The sequence below is a fragment of the Dermacentor albipictus genome, chromosome 7 (assembly GCF_038994185.2).
Source record: "Dermacentor albipictus isolate Rhodes 1998 colony chromosome 7, USDA_Dalb.pri_finalv2, whole genome shotgun sequence".
Lineage (NCBI taxonomy): Eukaryota > Metazoa > Arthropoda > Arachnida > Ixodida > Ixodidae > Dermacentor > Dermacentor albipictus.
This window is the reverse complement of record NC_091827.1, coordinates 19,888,858-19,913,632: the sequence shown is the minus strand read 5'-3', so window position 1 is coordinate 19,913,632 and position 24,775 is coordinate 19,888,858. Positions and strand designations below refer to the sequence as shown.

Here is a 24,775-nt window from a genome sequence, read left to right as displayed (position 1 = left end):
TTCGTGGCGCTGTGATCGACAGTGATATCGATTACCTTCTTTTTTTTTTTCCTTTTTTGATCAGCTTCTATTTTTCCGGCCGATCTGATCATCGCTTGACGCAGGCGCAAGCAGCATACCAAAAATGGAGCGCTGTCTCGCTCATAGCAACGTACGCACAAGGAATACATAAAAAAACTACGATTGTTTTATTATGCCTCAGGAACAGTTTCCATATCAGTTTTGGTTAGTTGCAATTGTTTTTATGCTGCAACGTCGCTTGTCCCAACTACAGTCGTGCATTTATTCAAACGAAATAGTAACGATGGTGCCGCTTACTACAGAAGCAAGAAATACGTGCGGCTAGTTTTTCCTTTGCACCCGATTTTATACATGGCCTCTTTGTCCTTTGTTACAAATGTACTGAACATGTTGAAATATCCGCGAGTTACGACTCTGCACCCACACATTTCCGTTTACCATCTCACTCTGTGAGAAATGACAAAAAAAAACGCACGCACACAGCATTACTTCAAAAGAGACGCCACACATCAACGGCATTCTAACAACTACTTCTGAATGAAATTGAGAGTACATTTGAGGGAAACAACCCCTCGATGCACCAAAAACAGAAGACGGGCGACAGACAGTTGAAACAAACATTAAGCCACAAAGTGAACACACACTAAGAAAGCATGAGGCTGAGGCACGTGTTCTTATTTTTTTTTTCTTTTCTTTTGATGTCTCGAGTTCAACTTGGAAAAGCAGGCCAGGGGTTGATGAACAGTTCCCTAAATCACACTGGACCCAGTTTTTGCACAGCACCTTGATGCGCCACTTGCAGCACAATTTTCAGGCTTTGGACGTGCACAGCAGAAAAGCAGTGCACCTCCTGGCACCATGCCCACTGCTGCTGCTGCTGCAGGCTTTGAAGACAGCCACCTAGCTACACATCTGTAGTTCAACAATCAGTAGACTATTTCTTCCGTGCTTCTCTTCTTTCTGGACAGCTTCAGGTAGAGGTAATCACCTGCCTTGTCAATAACACTCAGAGCCTGAAAAAAAGCAATACAATGCAGCACTTAGAGCATTTTCCACTACCAATGCCAGTCACTTCATAACAAGTGAACTGCTCACTACCCAACCATGCTCCAAAATTATATGCGTGTGCGCACACCACAGCATCTCTCAGATGTCTAGTTCCTCCAACACGTTATCTTCCTTCTGTGATTGCGATGTCACTTGGAGCTCACTGCCATGTAGACCTTTTGATAAGGTCCCAATACAGCTACTCGCGCAGAAAAAAACTCCACCTTAGCAGCACAGCTTGCCTACAAGGTGAAAATTACATGCAGTGTGCCATGTCTTATGTGTGGTTAACTCCCTGCCAACACATCCTACGTCACTACTGCCCCTGGGGACGAGATGAAATAACTACACACAGCAGTAGTACGCCCATCGCGTGGAAGCACATTCAGGAATTGCGAGTCCATCTGCTTTCTGCTTGAAGAGGGTGGTGCCACAAGATGTTCTTGCCTCAATAAGCCTTTCTCATGAGTGCCAAGAGTGCCCGCACAATAAGGTGTGCAAGGCACATGCTGGAGGCCTTGGAATATCAGCAAGCGCAGCAAGAGATGATATGCACATGTGCATATGCATGCTTGAACATGCCTTGTTACATTATTCTCCGGCCTACACTCGTACTGATAGTTATCCTCATTCACTGCCAGAGCAAACCTTACTTCTACAGATGCAACAAACACCCCCCCCCCGCCCCCCCCCCGAAAAAAAAAAAAAAGAATAGTGCTAGTTAAAGGACCACAGGAAGATAGAACACAGGTGCCAACTATCGACTGGTGATGGCAGCAAACAGGCTAAATTTACAGACAGGGAAAAGAAGGAACAAAACCACACATGGCTGACTAGCAAGTGAAATCTTTATTTGAGGCACAGAAAATATATAGGGTGTCCCGAGCAACATTAGCCAAGCTGTTTAATGGAAGAAAATACTTAGGAAACATGGTGCAAGGCACAATTTTAAGACCTATGCTGTCGAGTTGTCATATCTCTCACGACTGGACACCGTAGGTCTTATAATTGTATCTTGCCCCATGTTTTCTTAACCTTTCTCTCTTTGTTGAAAAGCTTGGCTAACATTAACTGGGACACATGGTATATATGAAGGGAAAACACGGGGAAGACAGGAAATGGAAATTGAAGACGATGAGCAAAATGAGAACAAGGTAAAAGCGGAAGCCAACATTTCAGCAAGTGGACTTGCCTTTTTCAAGGCCTTGAAGAAGAAATTGCACTTGTCGAAATGTTGGCTACCACTTTTACCTTCTCGTTTTGCTCATCGGTATATGTGAAAGACACATGTAGAGATAGAGCTGAAAAATGAACCTCTAAAGATTTGACGTAGATCTTGCTGCCACTTCAGATGTACAGCCAGCTGCACTGGTTCCACAAAAAAAATTCTGAAATTGCATCCTGCGCATCCTTGCATCCTGTGGTGTTTCCTTACAATGGCTCCACGTTCCCACTAATTTGGGGAAACTTTTTAGCTCTCTTCATCTGGTCTCGCCCCGGACTCCTTGAAGCTCTTTTCGAAATGGTATGCCGCATGCGCATGCCACAAATATAGTGCCCAACTTTCGAACACCCGTTCAATCCTTTTCAGTCCAGCACCGAGTTCTATTACTGCCACTGCTGCTGCTGTTTCGAGTATTCAGCAATGAGAACTTGGCCTTGGGGCACCTTTTCCACCACAGGTGCTTACACCAGTGCAATTACTTCCTAGCATTTCATATCAAAGTTACTAGAGAGAACTGGTGCTGCAATCATTCGGCTACCATGGTAATGATGACTAGTACATGGATATGTTCGATCTTAGTGCTTGCGGCTTCAGACATTCTCACGACTTAGTTTGCTGCACTCTATATGCCTTTATCAATATAGATTTCTAAGCAATCCTGTACTTCTAAACACAGAAGGCAGTAATATCGTGTGCACATGCATAATTATTTTGTGTGTAACGCAATATTTTGTCAAAAATGAAAAATTTGCAACTCAAAAAGCTGTTTGAAGCCAGAAGGGCGAAGCTTAGGCAAATCCTAGCACTAAGCATCATATCCATGCTGGCTGAACCACCATGCTTCCAGCTCCCATAGAAACTAGCACCACGGTTCCCACTGGTAGTTTTCATAGGAAGCTCTATGGATTACTCTGTTACATCCAGCAGTTTGTTAGAACCCGTTTCATTATGTAATGAGATTTGACTGTACATGGTGAGTAGGCTCTTCACATCTTTCTGCCTGCCCTTTTAGCCATTTGCAGCTACGACATCGCAGTCAACTTCGCCACTTCGAGTTGGCCTCGAGAGCAGCCTCACCTGGTCCAACATTTCCTTTGTGTGAGAAGCTGACATGCAAAAGCGAGCTCGTGCTTCCAGAAGTGGTGTCGCGGGGAAGCCAACTCCAACTGTGGCAACACCCCTCTTCATGAGGTAACGCACAAGGCCACTGTGAAGAAAAAACAAAAGCAGCAGGGAAGGGAACAAAAGCGTAAGGAAAAGCAAATCTCGCAATATCTAAATTCACAAATGCATGAAAGCTTCTGCCTGCACTGTAAACATCGCAATTGGTACAAGATATTCAAGACGACGGGACCAACATATGTAGTGAGTAGCCTAACATGACCCTAACTATCAGATATGTTAAGCACAATTTTGCTGCCTAACCAGACTCTGATCATAAAAACAACAAATCGCACAGAAATGGTGCACAGAAATGGCACACAGAAAATTACAGCGAGATTTGATCACCAAAGCTGGCTCCGAAATGCATTTGATAGGGGCCCTGGCCAAACTCAACACCTGCTGGGTCTCAGCATTCAAAAACATTTCAGTCTACTCTGTGCACTTTCCTTGTTGCCTATTGCAAAGGAAATATGTATCTAATTGCACAGAGCCACTGCTTAATTTCATTGTGGCTTCAACAATGAAACACCAAATTTTTTTTTTAGTCTAAGCGTGCTATCAGAAGCCAACCAACAAGCTCTGCACAGTGATTAATAACAGTCATCTAACAAAGAATGTCACTGAACCAACATTTCGACAAGGAGACTTATCGCCAGGGCAACTCCCCTTTTCTTTCACAAGTTCCCTCTTGAAAATGTTGGCCTTAGAGACATTCCTTGTTCTAGTACTTCTTTTTATTTATTCTCTTGCCTACAGCGCCCAATGGTAGGCATTAGAGTAGGAAGTGGAGGAGATTACACAACAAATACAGGTGGTTGGCAACATAAAACGAAATGCAACTAATACATTAATGTGTCCAAGATACATCATAAAAATAATTGAGACAGAACGATGTAATTAAGATACAGGATACAAAAAACAATAATTAACACATTAATTAATAACTTATCTCTTGTTTTGAAGCTCTGCACAGTGCACCTCTCAACTATAGGTTAGCTACCCACACAAGCCGAGAAGAAAGCTTGTTGCATCTGTGTTCTGGAAATTTCTGCGAGGTGCTAGTCAAGCGGCCCAGGCGCAAGAGACTCACGCAATCTTAGAAGGCAGGTATAGCATGAGCGGCACGACAGGCGAGTCCTCGTTGCCGTAGATGATGAAGCCCATCTGTTGCAGACGGCGCCTGAAGTAGTGCGTGTTGCGTGCCAACCGCTCAATGCGCCGCTGTCCCTCGCCATCCCCCGTTTCACCCATTATGACGCGGCAGGTGGAGATGATCTGCTGGGCCACCGGAGCCGTCATGCTGGCCGCATAGCAGAAGCTGTGCGACTGCGCCCGAAGGTGATCTATGACCGCCTGAAACAACATATACACATTTCAGCCAACACAGGAGCTCCAATTTTGCTCAATTTATTATCTTCTGTGGCTCTGATAGCTACATAGTTATTTATATTCTATGAGCTGCCAAAGGCTAGTATAGTTGCTTTCTTTGATTTCACTATAAGAGCTTGATCGCTCAAGTTAAAAAACAAAATTCATCTCACAAAGGTAAAAAGCTATAAAAGGGTGTCATCGGGGGAAACTCTCGCTGGCGTCCCGACCTCGAACCTGATCAACATCCTAACGAATACCTGCCGCAACCCGTGAGTGACTCCATTGCCCAACTATCACGTGCTATGAGGCAAGTCTATTCATTACTTATTACAGAGTGTGCTTTCCTTCTGGAAGTGTTGCTTACTGCTCGCGGCAATAAACATTGCTAGAGTTGATGGCGCTGGTTGCCTTATTCGCCCAAACCCAACGTAGCTGCGATTACACGCTCTATGGGTTGGGGAGTACTGCTGAAGGACTGTTCCGGACTGTTCCGAAGGACAGATCCGGAGCTTGCCTTCAGCCCTAGCCTCTCACAGAGTGTACCCCCACGCACGGCACTTCGCAATGTGGTAAAAGTGTTAAATATTATTTGAAATATGGGGCTGTACATACCAAAACCACAATCAGATTATCAGGCATGCCATAGGGGCGGAACCTGCGATCTCGAGCAACGCCATAGCTGCAAAGCTACCATGGCAGGTACAGAAGTGTTGATTTGACGTGCGGCCACTTCCACAGTGTCGCCTAGACCCCACGGTGCTTTAATACGGCTTTACGTCTGCACGGTGGCGTCACTTGTCCACTTGACAAATTTTCATTGCGTTTATTTTTCAGAAATACTAGCAGATACATGCTGAGCCATACCTTGAACTAAAGTTTATTCAGTTTGTCTGCAACCGCTGTCATATCTAGTAGTAGTGATTGCGTGCCTTCTTTGGTCTCCTTTTCCCTTTCCTGCTTTCCCCTCATGTATGGTAGGTGCGAGGATAGAGTGGCAAGGCTGTTATTAGAGAGCTTTAGCATGCCCTGTACTCGAGTGAGCCAGATAAGCAAAGGCGCCAACATGAACAGCCTGCACAGTGCAGCTACCTGGTGGCACAGAACTCAACCAGACAAATACAGCTAATATTGCAGTAACCAAGCGTATTTTACTTTACTGCTGGTGTGAATTTTTGTCAGCAATACCATCATGCTGCTGCAGAAAATTTACATTGTCTCTGCTTTGATCCTGTCCTTTGCACTGTTTTGATTTCCATCGTCATGAACCAACCAGCCCAATTCAGCACACGCCTCCTTTCTACCACACTGTCTACCTCCCCTCTGGACTGTTGCACGGTAGTATAAGGGTAGGCACTGCAGTTTCTGCAATGCTATTGCGGGGAGTCCCGGATAATTACAGACATCTGGAGGCTATTGTGGCGGCACCCAGGGAGCTCCAGAGGGCATTGTGGCACACGCAATGGAAAGGCACAAACAAGTTTCTCGCGTTGCCTTTCCTCTCTGCCATGCTCCTGCCATGTATGTGCATGCTGTGAACCACCCCCCAATGCGGCCTGCAAGACAGCAACAGCAGCAGTGGTAAAGTCAAAAGAAGCGCGAAAGAAAGCTTTACTTTAAAATTAAGGACGAGATTTCATTTTCTGAATTTTGCAATGTAATATGGCACGTCACTGTGACATCATGGATTTCAATGTACCTACTTGCACTTGGGCAGTTGTGACAGAGCAAAAGTTCTTGAAACCTGTTAAGTCATTGGCTCTTTACGAATGCAATCTAGGCCGTCATTACCAATAAAAAAATGTTGTGGGCCCGAGATCCACGACATCACGGCACACTGGTACAAAAACTTGAAGGCGGCAGCACCACCTGCCCTTCGTTTTTCCACCTATTTTTGCTTATCAGGCCTCATCTCAAAGCAAGAATGACCTTTTTAGTTAACTTGCTAACCTTTTAGCATAACTTGCTAATGTGCGGCTTAACTTCTTTTTTTTTATGTGTCTCCTTGGGGCACCTTACAGTTCATAACACTGCCTTGCAACTTACCTTTGACCCAGCAATGTAGCCTCCTGCGGCACCGAAGCTTTTCGTGAAAGTACCCATGAGAAGGTCAATGTCCCGCGGGTCGAGACCGAAGTAGTCGACCACCCCACGCCCCTTTGGTCCCAAGGCACCCACACTGTGTGCCTCATCTAGGTACACATACGCCCGGTACTTCTTCTTCAGGGCTACAATCTCAGGCAACATCACTATGGAGCCTTCCATGCTGCAATGAAATGAGAGCAACATCATGAGGGTGAACATGGTCAGTGTACTACTCACGATTAGGCAAACTTGGATTATTTGATCCTACAAGAACAGAATGTTGAGCGAGTTTGTATGACTTCATAGCTGGCTAAACAGCACAAAGGGTGGTGAAACACTAGGCAAGAAAATAGACAACATACCTGCCAGCCTGTGAACATTTATACTCATAAGCCTAATATCAGTTTGACTGATGTTCTGGTGAGCAAATGTCCAGATTGTTCCATGTATTTGTGGTGTGGTCTATAGCATTGTGTTTTCATGTGTTTGCAATTACAATGGAAAGGCAGGTCATTGTTTAAGCACATGGATTGCATTATCACAAGTAGCATTTAGTTATCCCTCGGGAACATGGTACAAATCTGAGAAATTAAAGAAGAAACATATAACCTATCATTCTGTCCAAGTGCTTCTTCAGGTTAGAGTTCTGTTAGTAAGCCGCTTCATTTTTTCCCTTATCTTTTCATGGAAAGAATAGCAGCAGGGCACCGTAGGTGTTAGTTCTAGCTTGAAACGCACCCTAGCATCACTTCTGTCCTCATTACACTTGTGCCACTCTGCATCGTGATATTTCTCAGTCTCTCATACCGTGTTAAGAGGCGTGGCAAGAAAGAAAAGACGCAGGGACAGCAGACAGATCACAATGCCAAACTGATGCTGCTGTACCAGCTTGCCATGACATCATCGATTTTGATGCCGTCTTTGATGCCGTCTGCTTGGGCTTAGTTAATTCTTTACTGATGAAGATGGACTACATTGTAATTCAAAATAGCCAAAGACAGAACTAAGCAAGTTTCAATAACTGTTGCACAGCACAATGGCCCAAATTCAAGAAAATATCTTGAAGACCATGACGTTACAGTGACACACCATTGCTGTGACCTTAGTGCAAAATTAAACAGATGGAAGTTCAGCCTTTAGTTTTCCTTTGTGTTAATCAACCCACTACAGTGAAAGTCCCGATATTTCAGACAGCCTAGGGGCCACGAAAACATCTGAAGGTGTCCGAATGATATTGGTCACTGAATGTATTATAAAAATAAAATAAGAGTTCTTAAAGAATACTTTATCAGTCTAAACTGATTTAGTGTTTCTCTTTATCGTCCTTTAAACTCTGTTAACTAACTGCTGCATCAGCTAAAAGAGCAGCTTAGCAGCAGTAAGCTCAATTCACTTCACGTACCTGTACACACCCTCCACAATGATGATGATCTTCTTCCATGGTCTGTGTGTTCGTGGTTGACCTTCAACTATCGCATCCCGCAATTTCCGTTCAAGATCTTTCATGTCTGCATTAAAGAAATCCAAAAGACCAAATAAGGTTCTATATTCAACCTTCTGGCTTGTACAGACACAAGTTCCATACTTAGTTCTGAGACATCTGCATGATGAGCATCCAGGAATTCAACCCTCACTAAATTTCATGCACACAGCTCCAAGCGAGCTAAGTAATAATAATAATAATATTTGGGGTGTTACGTGCCAAAACCACTTTCTGATTATGAGGCACGCCGTAGTGGAGGACTCCGGAAATTTTGACCACCTGGGGTTCTTTAACGTGCACCTAAATCTAAGTACACGGGTGTTTTCGCATTTCGCCCCCATCGAAATGCGGCCGCCGTGGCCGGGATTCGATCCCGCGACCTCGTGCTCAGCAGCCCAACACCATAGCCACTGAGCAACCACGGCGGGTAGCGAGCTAAGTAAGATGTAGATACAATACACTGAGATTTTCGACAAACTTATGTAGGTGTACAAACCGGGGTGCTGAACCGAAGCAAACCTGAACTGAAAAGCCATGCTGAGCCATTATTTTTCACTTCTGGAACGGAACCTAAAGCTAATATGTCGGCTGTAAAAAAAAAAAAAAAAAACTGTCTAGTTTTGTCAGCATCATTGCACTGCTTTGAATCATGACAGTTAAGCATGTACCCATGTTTCAACCATCAAATTGAAGCGCCAAAGTTGTTGCGTGAGAAATGGACAGCTAATAACCACAAAGGAGCAAGCTTACGCTGCAATGTGCTGCATAGTAAACAAAACAATGTGTTGGCATTTGTCCTCCAATTAGTATCAATAAGCCACTACAGGAACACTTTTTCTGCCTCCAAATGTTTAGTGCGAATTTTGATGAGGGATACATAAAAGTCTCACAACTTGCATGACTAAATTGTACAGGCACCACACGACGATTCCATGCGCAACTAGGGTTGCCAACCATCACAATTTTTTATCAAATGTCCCTAGTCTCAACTAGAGCCAGTTAGGACAGCCGAAATGCCCCGACTTTTGCTTCATTTTCTACTCAATAACAATCAATAAACCAAATTTCTTGTTTGTAATGCCTGACAGATCGCTTTACATTCTTTTCTTTTGTCTTCCTCTTTGCATTGTCATGAACATTTGTCCATTTTTATTTGTCCTGGTTCTAGTTCTGTTGCAGGCCTTAATCGTTCCCAGCTCCTCTACCTATGCTGGTACCCGTGTTAGCCAGGTAACTCTGCACCTTGTTGTAAATCGCGACATGGTAGGAAAACAACAAATAAGAAATATTTGTGAAACATTGTTGCATGCGCAGACTGGCAGCTCTTGGCCCTGAAAGGGTCAATCATCGCCAGCAGCTGCCCCTCTCGTGCCCAGACTTTGACCACTCAAGAGTTGGCAAGCCTGTGTGCAACTACTTCCACCACACAGTGGCCGAGAAACGTACCGTTATGCTTGAACACACGGATGGTGGCACCCGACAAACGGCAGCCCAAAATAAGCGAGGCGTGGTTGAGCTCGTCACTAAGCAGCAGGCAGCCCTTCTGAGCCAAGCCAGGAATGTTGGTCGAGTTGGTGGCAAAGCCCATGCCCACCGTCAGGCATGCTTCCACACCCAGGAATCGTGCCATCAGTTCTTCCAGCTCCTGGTGGATGGCCAGGGTGCCTGCAGCGCCGACAGATGTTATCATCAGCACAAGTGCACACTAGATTAACAGTGCGTCTCTTCTTTTTTTTGTGTGTGTGTGAACACTTACGGAAGACCAGGGTGGGGTTACTGTGTCGAAGAAACAGACAAACACACACTGTTAACCATTGCTCACCTGCACTGCAATGGGCATAAAGTTATGAAGCCCATGGTATAAATACCTTCAAGACCGCTAACAATTTTGTGTCATCAATCCTTTATACTTATTATGATGTCATTTATAATCTGTTGTGTGCTGAAGTTAAGCATGAAAACAAGAGTCACTCACAGGCGCTGATGTGTCTTGCGCTATAGTCATGAGAAATTGAAAGTATCTCCGAAAGTGATGATCTATGAATATGGCACAAAAGGCACAAGTGACCAAAAAGTCACTTATGGAATAAGTTAACTTATTTTTGGGTAGACCCCCCATTTATTTCTGGAACTCCCGATTATTCAGACATTTTGGCGGTCCTTGCTGAGTTTGAACTATCGGTCAGCGACTGTATTCACTGGAGAGACAAAGACACTAAACTTTAACTTTTTACTTTTTATCAAGTTGTAATGTGCATGCCAATTTCAGCTGTATTCTACCGTTAATGATAATAATAATGACAGAAACAACCGCACTCTACAGTTTGCACATATTAATGTAGGGGTGTGTGAATATCAAGGTTCTTAAATATGAATACTTAGCTTCAAATGTCGAATTGAATATTTAATAATGATATGCATATGCATTCATTTGCAAGTTGGGCTAATTTGTTATGTTGGAACATTGCAAGTGAAATGTCAATGTTACAGACTAGTCTAGTAAGCCATTATACTAAAACACTATATTTGGCTCATGTTAACGTGGAAAATTTAGTAATTCCCACTAGCTGTCCTCGCAGCCTGTGCATTATTATACCGCATCAAATGCCCGCAAACTTGGATGCATTTGACTCTGTGCCAGCATTTGCTATCAAGCAATACGCTCGAAACTGAGGGTGGTGGAGCAAAAAGAAAAGTACACCCTCGCTGCCCACAAGCTCGTGCACCTTGCTACTGAGGATGGCTTTCCTGCACAGTTTCGACGTTTAATGGCTAAGTGTGATTTAGAGGCAAAATTAAGCTAGCAGCACGAAATCGCAAAATTCGGCACAAAATCACCCAATATTCTTAGATTAGATAGAAACAAATGCTAAAAACCGTGTCTGCTCCCGCACAGCCAGCAATATATTCGATTTGATGCAAATATTTGTATCCAACCGAATATTCGACAATTTTCAGATATATATTATTAAAATCGAATACAAATATTAAAAATGTAATATTCGATGATATTCGAAGTCTTTGAATATTTGCGCACACCTAGGTTTATGCTTACCTTGTTAGTGCAAACTGGAACACTGTTATTGCTCAGCCTAACTTCTTCTGGCATGATTCTGCCAAATGTTTACATTTTGTGTCTGTCATTGGTTTAGACGTAGCATGCTCGCGTAGTCATGTGAATAAGATGGTTCTTGCAATCATGCCACATGTTCCTATACTCAGCTGTTTGTCTGTCTCTCTCTTGTTCCATTTTTAACACTGCTATTGTTCTAAAACATTATGTATCAACTAGCCCTGTGGTAAAATCACAATGACAAACATTGGCTGACAGCCACTACTGCATCTGTCCACCAGCTCTCTCTTGTTCAGTGATGTTTTCACTCTGCAGCACAGCTAAATCACCCAACTCTCCACCCAACTCGTCTTGTAGAAGGCTTTAAAAGCATGCAAATATATCATACATGTGTTGTGATTGATCACTAAACACCGGTAACTGCAAAAAACTAGGCAGACTTGAGCAATTCCTCCATCTAAGAACTCATTTACAGTGACAGCAGCAGACTTTCACAGTGGAAACTGCTACTGTTGTTGTGGCCTCAAAACATTTCTCATATTCACGAGGGGGATTGGCCGCACAGGAGATAAACACTACACGCAGAAAGACAGAATGAAAGATACATCAAAAAGAGAACACTAGGCGACACAATCATAGCAGTATCACCTCTTGTGGTCTCCAGAATACATGCACAGGCGCCGCCACCCTTGTGCAAATGACTAAGCACAAACACTGCATGATAGAATGGTGAGTAGAGCTTTCTGCTCCGAACAGCATGTTACCAAAGAGACATGAGCTCAGATTACAATGCGGCGGTGGTGCGCAAAATTGTCTTCTTCACCCCAAAGCGAGGACAAAGGTAACAATAATATTTGGGGTTTCACGTGCCAAAACCCCTTTCTGATTATGAGGCACGCCGTAGTGGAGGACTCCGGAAATTTTGACCACCTGGGGTTCTTTAACGTGCACCTAAATCTAAGCACACGGGTGTTTTCGCATTTCGCCCCCATCGAAATGCGGCCGCCGTGGCCGGGATTCGAACCCGCGACCTCGTGCTCAGCAGCCCAACACCATAGCCACTGAGCAACCACGGCGGGTATAAAGGTAACAATGAGGAGGCTACCCGACAATGACACAACAATGCTGACGAGGACACCAGTCACCAGCATTATTGTGATGGCAATGGTCATTGCCATCAGCGTGAAGGAAAGGACAGACAGATGGGCATTGCATTCAAGCTGTCACCTGCTGTCGCAGTAAAATAAAGTTCTCAACGTCGGAACAAGTTCTTTTGCAACTGCCAATTGCAGGAAGGCAGTCTCTCAGCGTTCAACCTGCTCAAAACCACCAAGCAGGCCCAAACTTAAACATCACACTGCCGCACAATGTTGCACACAAATACGAACCCCAGGTAAGTAAATATTTCCAGAAATGCTCTAACAATTGTGTAATGGCTATAATAATGGTACACCATAGGTGAAAAAGAAGAAAGGGTACAAGAAATTATTCACATACCCAGTTCATGACGACTGCTGCAAGTTCCACTGCCGTAATGCTCGATAGACCTCTGTACCTCATCAACGACAGGTCCTGAATTTTCAGCAAATCCTAAGTAGTTGTAGGAACCCATGTTGATGGCTTTTGTCACTGTACCAGGCATCCTACACAACAAACGACAGAAGGGCCACACACTATGATCATGCTGGTGATAAGGGAGTCTGCAGGGTACCCCTGTAGCAAAGACGAGCTGCAATATATAGCCTCGCCATATGGTTAAAAACCCGAAGGGCGCTTAAGTTCAATTTTACTGCACTAGGAAGTTACGAGCTATGAAACAGGCTATCTCTGTAACGTCAGTCCCAATCCTGGTTTTAACAGCGCAATTAGACGGGGACACGAGATGAGAAGAAGACACCATGGGCACTATCTCGGCAATGTAAATCAAATTTAAAAAAAAATTATCATTAGATGGATTCAAACAAAGACCCCCCAGCTGTAATTCAGGTGCTCTGGTTCTACTCCACAGCTGCACCGCACTGCCCGCAAGAAAGATTCGTGTTAGTATTACCTTACTCTTAATTCACAAAATGGTTTTAATGGGTCATGTTAGAGATAACACAAAAAATATGGAATCCCTTCTTTTCTGATTGAAACCTATTCTCAAAAGTAGTCATGGGCAGACCAAGCAAGGACTACCGTGCCTCTGTCTTCTCTTCTCCAGTCAGCACTTGCACAAGATTATGTGGCAGCCAGGTCAGTGAGGAAGATGAGATACGTGCCGCACACACACATACACCTCAAGAGGCAACAGCCAGCAAGGGAACAGTGAGATCAATCATTGTTAAGTGATTGCATTCTTTGGAATATGAAATCAGCCCACTAGTGTTAAGTCATAATTGCTGTTACAAAGATGCAGTAAGGCCGTCGCATGCTTTCCTTCTAGTTCGCCAGAGACTGGCTAGGTGCATTCGTGTTACTTTAAGCATTCTCATATCTGCAGAGAATAATCGAAAGCACCAACAATTTTCTATGGTCATTTTACTGAGCTAAGAAGCGATGCGCTAGGAATGAGACTGTCTTGTTAACCGCATGTAACATCACATTCAAACGCTTTGACAACATGCATAAAATAAGGAAGAAATTTCCCTCGTTATTTGAGTTCAAACCAAGAATTTTACAATTCTGATATGGACACTCTACTACTAGTCCTCCAAGACGATTCGCTGCCCAAAACATAATAAGTTGCGTTATAACTTTGCTTCACTAGTTCACAAAATGATGTAATAGGTCACATTAAAGGGAGCATCACAAAATATAAACTCCCTTCTTTTGTGATTGAAATTAAGCCTGAAAAGTACTGTTAAGTGAACAAAGTGTGTTACATTTGTGGTTTGTCAGCACAATAAGCTGAGCGTTCAGAAGAGTACAACTATCATGGCCTCCAAGATTTACGATGCCACTCTAGGCTGCCTCGACGCTCATGCCCCCGACTTACTGCGTACAGGAAGCATACATACACAGCATGCCTCCATTTAAGCCAAATTCCCACAACTGAAGAGCAGGCACCATCGCAATCCCTGCTGTATGTTTTGTTGCCGAGATGCACGTCTTTGGAAGGTTTGTTCCTGACCCATGCATCTCACATGGTGGAGAACTGTAACTTCCACCGTGTTGCCAATAATCCAATCTGCCATTTCGTGAACGAATTTTCGCACTTGCAGAGACACAAAGTGACCAAGTTACAAAGCAATGGACAGCGGCATTCAAGCGAAGAACAATCTTCATAATTCCTTCAGCAAACATTTGACCAGTCGTATGATTGGAATTGGTCATGTGAAAGGCTGCATGCTATTGGAGCTGCTTAGCATAGTCACTGACCAGGGGTAGTGAAACCTGTATATTTCATGAGAATCTCAGATCTCACTTAAGTTCACAGGACATGACGTACACAAAAGTCCAGTTGTTGTCATAACTGACACGGTCCACCAGATCGATGACAGCCCCTGGCACACTGCATATGGGTTGATTGAGGCAGTCACGAATGCGTCTATACACGTTGCGCGTGTAGAAGCTCTCGAAGCTCTGGTACAGAGGAACATATCCCTGTCAGGAGAGAGCAAACACTGGTGAGTGCAGGCACAAAATGCAGCTAGTTGAGGTCTGAAATGCAACGCAACATGCACAGAACTAGTGAAGTTTGGGTCCAGCAATGTAGTCAAATAAAAGGACTTGTCGACCCCCAAATGCACAACTAACTCTATAAAGTTAACTAATACCCCTGACACATGGGTGAACTACAGTCCTTTGAAGTGAACCCCTTAACTTGACGCTGAAGGACCCCTTGCAAAAAGGAATTTCGCCGGTGACATAGGGTACGGCATGGTCTCCTCTATATTTTTTTTTCAGAAAGTGCAGCAGGAAAACAGAAGGCGCTGCTTCTTAAAACTGAAACAGACAAAAAGTTAAAAAATTTTGCATCTTGACAATGCTAAGCAAGAAAACAAAGCATAAAAAAGAGAAAGCATGATTCATAAAAGACCTGCCACAGCATTACCGTTCATACATTCATTATTATCAGTGTTTTTTTTTTGTTAGTAGCGAAATTGGAATTTTGTTCAACAGCAACGAGCAATGAGCGAGCATGCCGCTAGCACTGGAGCATGGCCAATCTGGATTGCACATCAGGAGCCTGACCAGACATGCACTCCAGATCGGTCTTGGGTAGAGCTACAGTTTGCTAGACACATTTAATAGTTAGCGACAACAAAGCTGCTGTTACGAGCCCTACTTTGAATGACACGTGCAGTAGCATGCAACGCACGTTGGTCGGCTCACTGCCCATGTATTCTAGTTCCCTGTATCGCTGCACCGACGAAGCTGGATGGTTAGAAAAATATGCAGACGAAGCTGCCCGAGGCAAGTAGGGTGATGTGACAGTGGCGACATCTGCAGCAAGGCCAGCTGCATGCATTTGAAAGTATGGCTGCAATAAAAGCTCACTGCGAGACAAATTAGTCATCTGCTAACTTTAAGAAACAGTTTTAGAAGCAATAAAACTATTACCAAAACCACAAAGTGTTTTAACAACTTTTGTGTTGTTGATGGGCTGCACACGAGGCTACACTTTTACACCCATAAAGTACTAGTTTGGATAAGCCCCTCTTTACAAGGCACCCTAGCCAGAAAGGAGATGCTCCTTTGTCATGCGTCACCTCATGTGAGCACCTTACCAGCAGGCTTCCCTTAGTTCAAAGAACCTTAAGCGTGCCCGTGTGTCACGGCTACAAGCGGGTAAAATCATGATTTTGGGCAGTCAAGCCAAATATATAAAACATCAGCTTTCTCACAAAAAGCCTCCAGTGAAGCTTAGGAAGACCACTGGACCAGCTGGTGCTTTCTTTCTTATTTTTCAGAACAGAGATGTAACTTTTGATGTTAATTACCAATTACATCTCAATCTATAAGTAAGAGTAAATGACTGCAGAATAGACTTAATGACCCAGATTAGCATGGGAGCTCTACACATATGTTCCATCAGGTAAGGCAAAACAGGAGAGGCCAAGCTGTTCATTAAAACTTCCCTCGTTACACCTCACGGGCACCGATTAGCAGTGACTACATGTTGTGCATAAGTAGTGCTCTTTTACAAACATTATTTCAAAATTAAGCCCACTTTCATTAACTGTAGCATTTGTTTTAGCTAATTTTCAGAAAGACAAATACAACTGTCTTCCACAAGCTTGTTGCTGTCGGCAAGCAGAGCCTGAGTGGATCAGGTCATGTGCATGCTTAATGTCATTCTTCCTCATGGTTATCACTTATGCTATCTTTCTTGATGTTTTGTACAAATTCATATACACTATTTGCAACAAAACACTTCCACTCACTACATGCTATTGTAATTTAGAACTTTTTGTTGTTTCCAAGTTCGAATTCCAGGTATATTCTGTGAACCTGTACGCTGGTATAGCGTCCTGCCTCTTGCTACAGCCTGTGACAATGGCACTGGTGCAGTATGAATGAATGAATGAATGAATGATTGCCAAAACGAGACTTGCTTGTGAGACCACAAAAACTAATTACTGCACAGAAGGCAGCTATCTTTCCGTTACCACAGTGGCACCTCTAATAGCATAGCATATTCAGACCTCGAAAACTAATTACTACAGGGGTGGCAGCTTTATTACTGTTACCCCAGTTGCAGCTCAAGTAGCACAGCGTGTTCATGTCTGCCAAAATGTGACACAATATACAGCAACCTCGAACATTACAAGCACAAAAAGACAACATGGCCAACTGCATATTATCCCTCACACACGCACTTTTTTTCTCTCTAAAATGCTTGCCTTACTATAACTGGTTTCCATGTTCCTAGGTAGGTAACATATCTATATTTAAATATATACACTCCGAGATGATGCCTGAAATGTTTACATCCATGGAAGAGACAATGAGAAGGAATGAAGAAGCCTGTCAAGAACTTGGTGCATAAGTGAAGCAAAGCAGATGAAAGTAATCAATATTCATGTAACTCATGAGACAGCAGGAGTCATGTAACTCATGAGACAGCAGGAGTTAAAGTCGGTTCTTAATCTGCCATCAAAGATGCACTGCTTCTTCGTGCACCAGAACTTGCCTTCCGGTCAAGCTCGGTAGACATGTGTGTTTCTTCGAGCCCCGTAGAACGCATGAAGTCCCGAATGTGCCCGAAGATGCCCAGGATGACATAGCTCAGATACGTGCTCAATGCCATGAGCAGGGGCGTCTCCTCGAAGTAGTCTTTGCCCCGGACACGCGGCTTCTTCTCTTCATGCTGCACGTGAAAAGAAAAGTCCTACCTGCAGTTGCATCTAGTAGGAGCCTTCTAGCGGGTAGTAACTGCGCTGACTGTTACATTGTTTGATGGCTTGACATCTTTAACATTAAGATCTTACTATGGTATTAATTAACATTCAAACTTTCTCTTTAATTTTTGGCAGCACAAAGTTGAACTCCGAAACGTGCTGTGTGCATTCCTTTATTTTGAAGATTCGTCTAATGACCACTTTCAGTTTTGCAAGGACAGTCACGCAGCATGACATCACATGCCAGCAGTGGGAGGTCTCGATGGCAATTTCAACAGAGACATCTTGGGGTACAGAGACATCTTGGGTACTGCTTCTGCAAGTCAGCAAAGCCCACACGCTCTCACATTCAATGCACATCAGAGACACTAACCTTGCGCACCTTGCAGCCACTCCACGCCCTAATTTGCAAGGTCATGCTGCTGTCAAGCGAAGTAACCTCATCCAGCCAAGAAACCCGAGCCCAACTCTGTGCTGCAGGATTCGGCAGCACAAGCAGGCATGCAGTGTTTTAATACCAATATAGCAGCCAACACACGTGCCGGTGCAACAGCCCCATGACCTGATAGCCCAGGCCAACACAATATTATGATAAATAAGGGATAGCTGACTTGTTTGCTGCCAAAAGATAAGAATTGCTATCTTTCCATGCAATGTGGCAGGTTATCGAAGCCTTCTTTTCCGACAACACTGGATGCCTCATAGGCATACACGATAGATGAGATTAATGTTTATCAACTAAGCCACCAACTGCAATTCATATGTTTCCGAACCTGAGCTCTTGCACCCATGAATGGGCAGCAAAGAGGCTTATTTACGCAGCACAGTGTAAAACGTGCAGGTGGCTCCCAAGAGAAACACAAATGAATTGCCGCTTGCGTGACCTCAATGCCAAGAGCTATGCAACAAGGCAACAATAAATGTATTCTTAGCTTACGCTTCTTGACATAGTTATGCTTTTTGACTTATGTACTTCTTTAACAATGGTCACTTACCAATGTATTGCATTTTGCACATTCATTTGTTTATCTTCCATTTTTTCAATATTGCTACATTAAACTAATGTTTTGTACACCAATGTATTTATTTTTTCGAAGCCAGGGTCCTGTCACATTCATTGACTTTGGGACCCTCGCCTGCATACTATTTGTACCAAATCATTGCTTGTTAACTTATAATAAACTGAAACTGAAATAGAGTGCGATGCTCCACTTCACTTGCTCTTCAGAAGGATGGTTTACTGGGCGAGTTGGTATTTCATTCTTGAGGCGACCAGTACAAAAATACGACTTCATACAAAGGTAAGAAACATGAACATAGTGCTGCCAATTTGCTCTGGGCAATGCAGCAATTAACAAATTAGCCACGTCATTTGTACATCACGGTGAAAGGTATGTGAAGTCATTAAAAAAATATGGTACAGCAACCATAGTTATAACTACATTGACACCGAAACGTGAAAGCAAGTCACGTCACACAAAGTGTTTTTCAGTATTTACTGCCTCGCACATCTGCTACTTGGCACCACCTTCCCACAAATATTGACATTAAATTTGAATGATAACCTGCTCTTTCCCGAGTCATTAGCTAATATTGTATAACTTGCAGCTCCTGTATTCCACACGTTTTTCTTTCACTGCACTGATATTTATCTTACATTTTTTGTAACAACTTCCATATTAAATTATGTGGACATGAAGGTACGATAATTAAGTCAGTAAAAGTGGTCCTATTATTTCTAAGCTGCTGATTTCTGGTGCACTGCGTGCTACTCAACACAGTATCAGTCAATGCTGACACCCCTGCAACCTTCTAACTGCAGCAACGTGGTGAAATAGGGCATGTTGTTTGACATTCACTGTGAACACTATGGAAACGGAGGATGTGGATAAAGTTCAATCTTTTCAACCTTAACACTTAAGTTACCATTACATATTGACTGGCCACAAATATGACAAAATTCAAGGATCACTGAATGTTGCATCTTTTTATAAATTAATTCACCGCAGAAAGAACCGAGAATGTGCATTAGCTGCACTCTGACAAACTTGAAAATAAACACTTACAGCACCCAGTGCTGCCAAACATGACTTGGTCACATTTGACTTCTGTATTCATCACCAGGTACACTGATTTGCCTGTTAGCTGTATTGCAAAAAAGTCCCCCCGCCCATCGTCTGAAAAAAGAAGGTGCCTATACTTATTAGCCTATTCCTGCAACACAAAGTTTCAGACAACTCAAACTGACTTCGTGGTCCAACTGAGAACAAGTACAGCTTTTTGTCTTCATTCTAACATTCCAGGCCATAAACACTTTAGTGCAGCAATAGTGTAATCTGAGCAACAACAGACTAATTTCTTTAGCATTTATTTATTTGCCACATAAACCCCATGCTCTTTATACCAAGCTACTGGTGAAGTGAGAATTAGTGCGGCAATTCTGCACATGTGTTTTATTCAAGTGATGCCGCAGCTTGATTTTTCTAGTCTGTTCCCTTTTATTTATGCTTTGGAAAAATATTAACGAGAAAACCTGATAAGAAAAATGCTTTCCTACACAATAAACAATTTGCATCAAGGTCAATAAGAGTCACATTGTCAGCACAGCCCCTTTACTGAACTCACTTCCAAATGCGCTGCTAATTTATGGGAGTCTGCTGGGAATGCACAACTGCCTAGAAGAGTTTCTGACTACCTGGTGCAAGCTTCAATATAGACCTTTGCAGCAACGTGATACAGTGAGAAAGTGGGATAGGCTAGTTTCTGGTGCACAGTGCTTTGCACTGCACCAAAAACTGCAAAGCAACTATTTTTGTGCAGAGGCAACAACACAATTTTTTAAAGTCATTTTAGTTTAATGGATATTTTTTATTCTCTCTCTCTCTCTTTTGTCACATGCCTAGTGACCCAAGTTGGTCCGACGGGGCTGGTTTAAAACCCAGTTCCCTCAGCACAGCAGCACTATGCTCTACCCATCAGACCATGGGCCACCTATTCACCCAAATTGCAGTGAAAGAGATTAGATACGGACAGACATACAAAAAACTATATGAAATTCCCAAATAATGCAAATCACATCAATATAGAAGCACGACCAGGATCAAGCAATAGTTGCTTCCTGCGATAAAAGGCAGACTTCTACAAGAGCTCACAAAGCAGTACTACAGTCATAAAAAAGTTAACACCCTTTGGAGCGTATCTTGTCCCACAACAACAATCGCCATCTGTCTTGCCCGCATTTCCTTTAACGCTGCGAGCCCGGTACTCCCCATTCATGAACGGCATGCACGTTATCAGCGTGAAGTAGCATTCTCGCCAGGAAAGTAGCGAGCACAGCATTTTCAAGAAAGGGAACGCAAGCAGGGCAGATGGCGATTATTGTTGTGGGACAAATATGCACCCCAAAAGGTGCAACTGTTTTAAGAGTGTAGCAGAGACCCGGAGAGGTTCTCAATATGACTGCATCTGTCTTCTTACTTTACGCCCTTCCATTGAAATATGGATCAAGTTGTTTTTATAAAAAATTATGACAGAAGCCATCCCAAGATGACTGTCGACGCTAATGTGATTAGCATTTAAGCAATACATTGACACACTGCTTTGCCCCCTCTGAAATGTGTCATGTATGAGGCATGTATTGCAGCAGTGCTCCTCCACTGTGCTTTTCTCTGGGCACGCTGCGCCATCTAGCACCACCACCGCAAACTCCGCGCGTATATATATTTAGACAAGCATTGCCTGAATATATAAGAAAAGGGTTTTATTTCGCCCACCGGAGAAATTTTGAAGGTTCCCTCAGCACAGCAGCCCAATGCTCTATGTATCAGACCATCGACTACCCAGTGAAACAAGTTGGAGTGCAAGATGTTAGATATGGACACAGAGACATACTGCAAACTGGGCGAAATTCCCAAAGAATGCCAATCGAATTAAAACAGACTCAATACTTTTAACAACTGAATGTTAACAAATCCGCAAGGTTCTTACTGTTTGTTTTTTGGTTTTTTTTTACGTTTTCATAAGCTACTACATTTGTTACTTTTTTAAAGTGACAGAAACATCAAATAAGTGTAATGGCTGAAAGAGATTGGGAAGTATCTACCGGGAAAACATCGCGGCCACTCTCGACACGATGAGCTACCACAAAAGCCACAGGATTGTAAAGGTGACATACATGCAAATGACGCAGGCATAAACGTAAAACCAAAACGTATTCATTTATCCTGCCCGGATGGTATCAAATTATTCGTTAAACTTCAGATAGTCAGATAGTCTTTTTTTTTTTTTCCTGATTGCAGCATGCGAGGCAAGGTCAATGACGAGAAGCGCTTCTGCTTACGCAAAGGCGGTGAAAGACGACGCCCGTTTGCAACGCTATCAGCGGCGCGCCGATAGTACGGCGTCACCCGTTTCCTAGCAGCTATGCGGCGCAGTACAGCACCAAGTGAATGGTCAAAGACTGTGACAGAAAGAGTGCGATTCACTGAATATTCGGAACAAAACAACGACAATGAACAATGCGATAAACGTGATCGCGATGGCAAACATCGAATGACAGCGCAATAAATGCGAGAAATACCGGCGTACCTGCTCCTGCATGGATGGTATGCTCTTGCGGGGTGCAGACGGCAACGAGCTACCGGAGCTGATCGTCAATGATCCTTGTCGGTCGGACGCTCCGCCGAGGCACAAAAGATCACGATGAATGAAAACTTACTGGAAATAGTCTAAGGCGCGCTGTGGAGCAGAATGAGAACGAACCTCTGCTAGACGAGCTGCGCGATCATGCCTGTCGCGTGTACGGAGGGAGCAGCGTTAAAAAAGTCAAGGCTAGAGGAGCATTACGTGCCGGCCGTGCACACTAGAGAGGCTTTCGAAAGGCCGAACGGGGGCAGCAACAAAACAAGCAGACACGCGCGAGGCTGGCGATCGCCGATGCGCTCACCTCGCACCAAGGTTTCGGTAAGCAGCGGAGACCTCGTTCTGTCAATGGTCCGCGGATGAACGGCACAATTTCGGTCGGAGCGCAGAGCGCGTCAGCCAAAGGCTAAGCCAATGCCGGGCTAGGGGCAAATGCAAGTGTAGCGTGACCCGCAAACAGCACGCCTACGCCACTATCATAGGATCGGAGACGCAAGAAGGGGAAAAAAGAAATAAATGAAAGCGTGCGCTACCTGGGTTACGTTTCCGGAGCACCTCCGCCGAGGCACAGCCTACACAGCGCTAGCACGTACCTTTGCATTGGCTTCACTTTTTGGCGTTTCGCTGTGGGACACACCGTTGCAGTAGTTAGAAGTTTTGTCCAGTATTGTTGTGTCCTCTTCTCTGAGACCCATGACTTCGGTTCTGATTTTTTTGTGGGCGTCCGATTCCTTATTTTTACTAACTGGGAGGTGCCGGGTCCCGGAGACAGCTCAGCCGCACATCTCCACCTGGCGCGCTGGCGCGTGATGCTTGATGCATACCTCAATAGCGCTGTTCATCTCACAATCATTGCTACGCCCTTAAACATAAATTATAAATGTCACTACGCCCACTACTGATGAAAAGAATATAACGTATTTGTCTTTAGCATAACACGTTGTTGATAAGCATCAGTACGTCCCAGATAGTTTACTATAACGGGTTTTATACTGACTAGTTTCTGTTTCGTTAATGGCATGACGCGGAAGGTGGTGACGTAATACCTAAATATCGTGACGTCATAACAGGTGACTTGAAAAATGAAACCGAAACTGTTTTTCTTTTAAATAAATTTATGCATTCTCGACAAGTTGTAAATACTAAGTTAACACTCCTTTAAACAAAAGAAAACAAGAAAATGTAAGCGATTTCACACTTATATTTGACATTGCTCAAATTTCGCAGCAATATGGCATATTATAATCCAGACTGCTCATGACTCAGCCAGGTTGCTTGCCCCGTTTTTTACCTCGGGACCAAATCCAATGTTACTATAAACTTTGTTCATGTCTGTTTCACACCTCATCGCTTCCTCCGATGAAAAGATTATTCAAGAACAGCAGACGCTCCGGAGGTATCAAGTACGGCGCCATTTTGAAATGGTCGCGTGACGACGATTTTGTTTGCTTCTGTGATTGGCTGAATGAGTAGCAACCTCGCGCGGTCTGGGTGCCTTGAACTGCTGTATTCTTTTTTTTTAATTTGTATCCTACTACATTCAAATACGTATAAAACGCAGAAATACCCGCCGCGGTAGCTTAAATATGCGGCTATTGCACTGCTCGTGGTAACGGGTTTATCCCGACCGCGGCAGACGGATTTCGACGGGGGCGAGATATGCGCCGTCAAAGTCGCCGTAAAAATGCATTGTTGTTCCACTTACTTTTTAAAGAAAATGGTATTCTATGCACAGAAGCACGAAAGTAACTACTTCGTCCTAAACTTCGGGAAATAATATATCGAAATTGGTGTCATCCTGGAAATCCATTCCATGTGGATACGCCTTGCAAGCTCACCGGGTAAAATTTGTAAATTGAAATATGTGCCGTAAACTAAGCAATTAATTAAAACACAATTAGTGCATTTTGTTAATTACTTAAGTATGTATTTCGAGTTCACGTGCAAGTAATGTCCCCCTACCTGAATAATCCAGCTCAAGAACTATAGGAATTATGTTATCTGCAACAAGCGACATTTAAAAATTCCGTAAAACTTCAAAAATGATCACCCTCTATAACTGCTTACTGTACTTACGCCTGCGGGCCGCCTAGGAACGAAAATATATTTTGAAGGCTTAAAAACATTAGAAGTAATGTTACGACTATTTGTGCCCACCACCTGTTATCTCTGCAGCTCGTTTTTGCCTGTGCATAATACCTACTGTTTTAAGATTCCGTAGATACGTGTGTTGGCGACACGGCTTAAAAGTCACGAATATATCACATGATCAGCTTATGCGATCAAAATGCAAGTACCTTCAATTAAAGATATCAATTTCTGAAGAGATGACCGCATGTGAG

General features: G+C 43.6%; 1 protein-coding gene across 1 annotated transcript; it reads right to left on the bottom strand.

Moving 5' to 3' along the window:
• Window positions 1-165: 165 nt before the first annotated feature.
• On the bottom strand, window positions 166-23,254 carry lace (serine palmitoyltransferase long chain base subunit). The gene is made up of 10 exons (XM_065424747.2): window positions 23,027-23,254; window positions 17,585-17,761; window positions 14,897-15,051; window positions 12,964-13,109; window positions 9,840-10,058; window positions 8,313-8,418; window positions 6,872-7,091; window positions 4,548-4,810; window positions 3,371-3,500; window positions 166-1,034 (listed from the first exon to the last, which is right to left on the bottom strand). Exons 1-10 carry the CDS (start codon window positions 23,126-23,128, stop codon window positions 948-950), a joined length of 1,605 nt encoding a protein of 534 aa, XP_065280819.1. The 5' UTR covers window positions 23,129-23,254; the 3' UTR covers window positions 166-947.
• Window positions 23,255-24,775: the final 1,521 nt, after the last annotated feature.

Bases quoted from the DNA above. Each gene is read 5' to 3' on its own strand.
- lace (XM_065424747.2), bottom strand. From the start codon at position 23,128: ATGGGTCTCAGAGAAGAGGACACAACAATACTGGACAAAACTTCTAAC. The intron at 13,110-14,896 runs GTACGTCATGTC...TTTGTTGTGTAG, and splicing joins GACAACAACTGGACTTTTGT to GATGCCTGGTACAGTGACAA. The intron at 8,419-9,839 runs GTACGTTTCTCG...TCTTTAATGCAG, and splicing joins CCGTGTGTTCAAGCATAACG to ACATGAAAGATCTTGAACGG.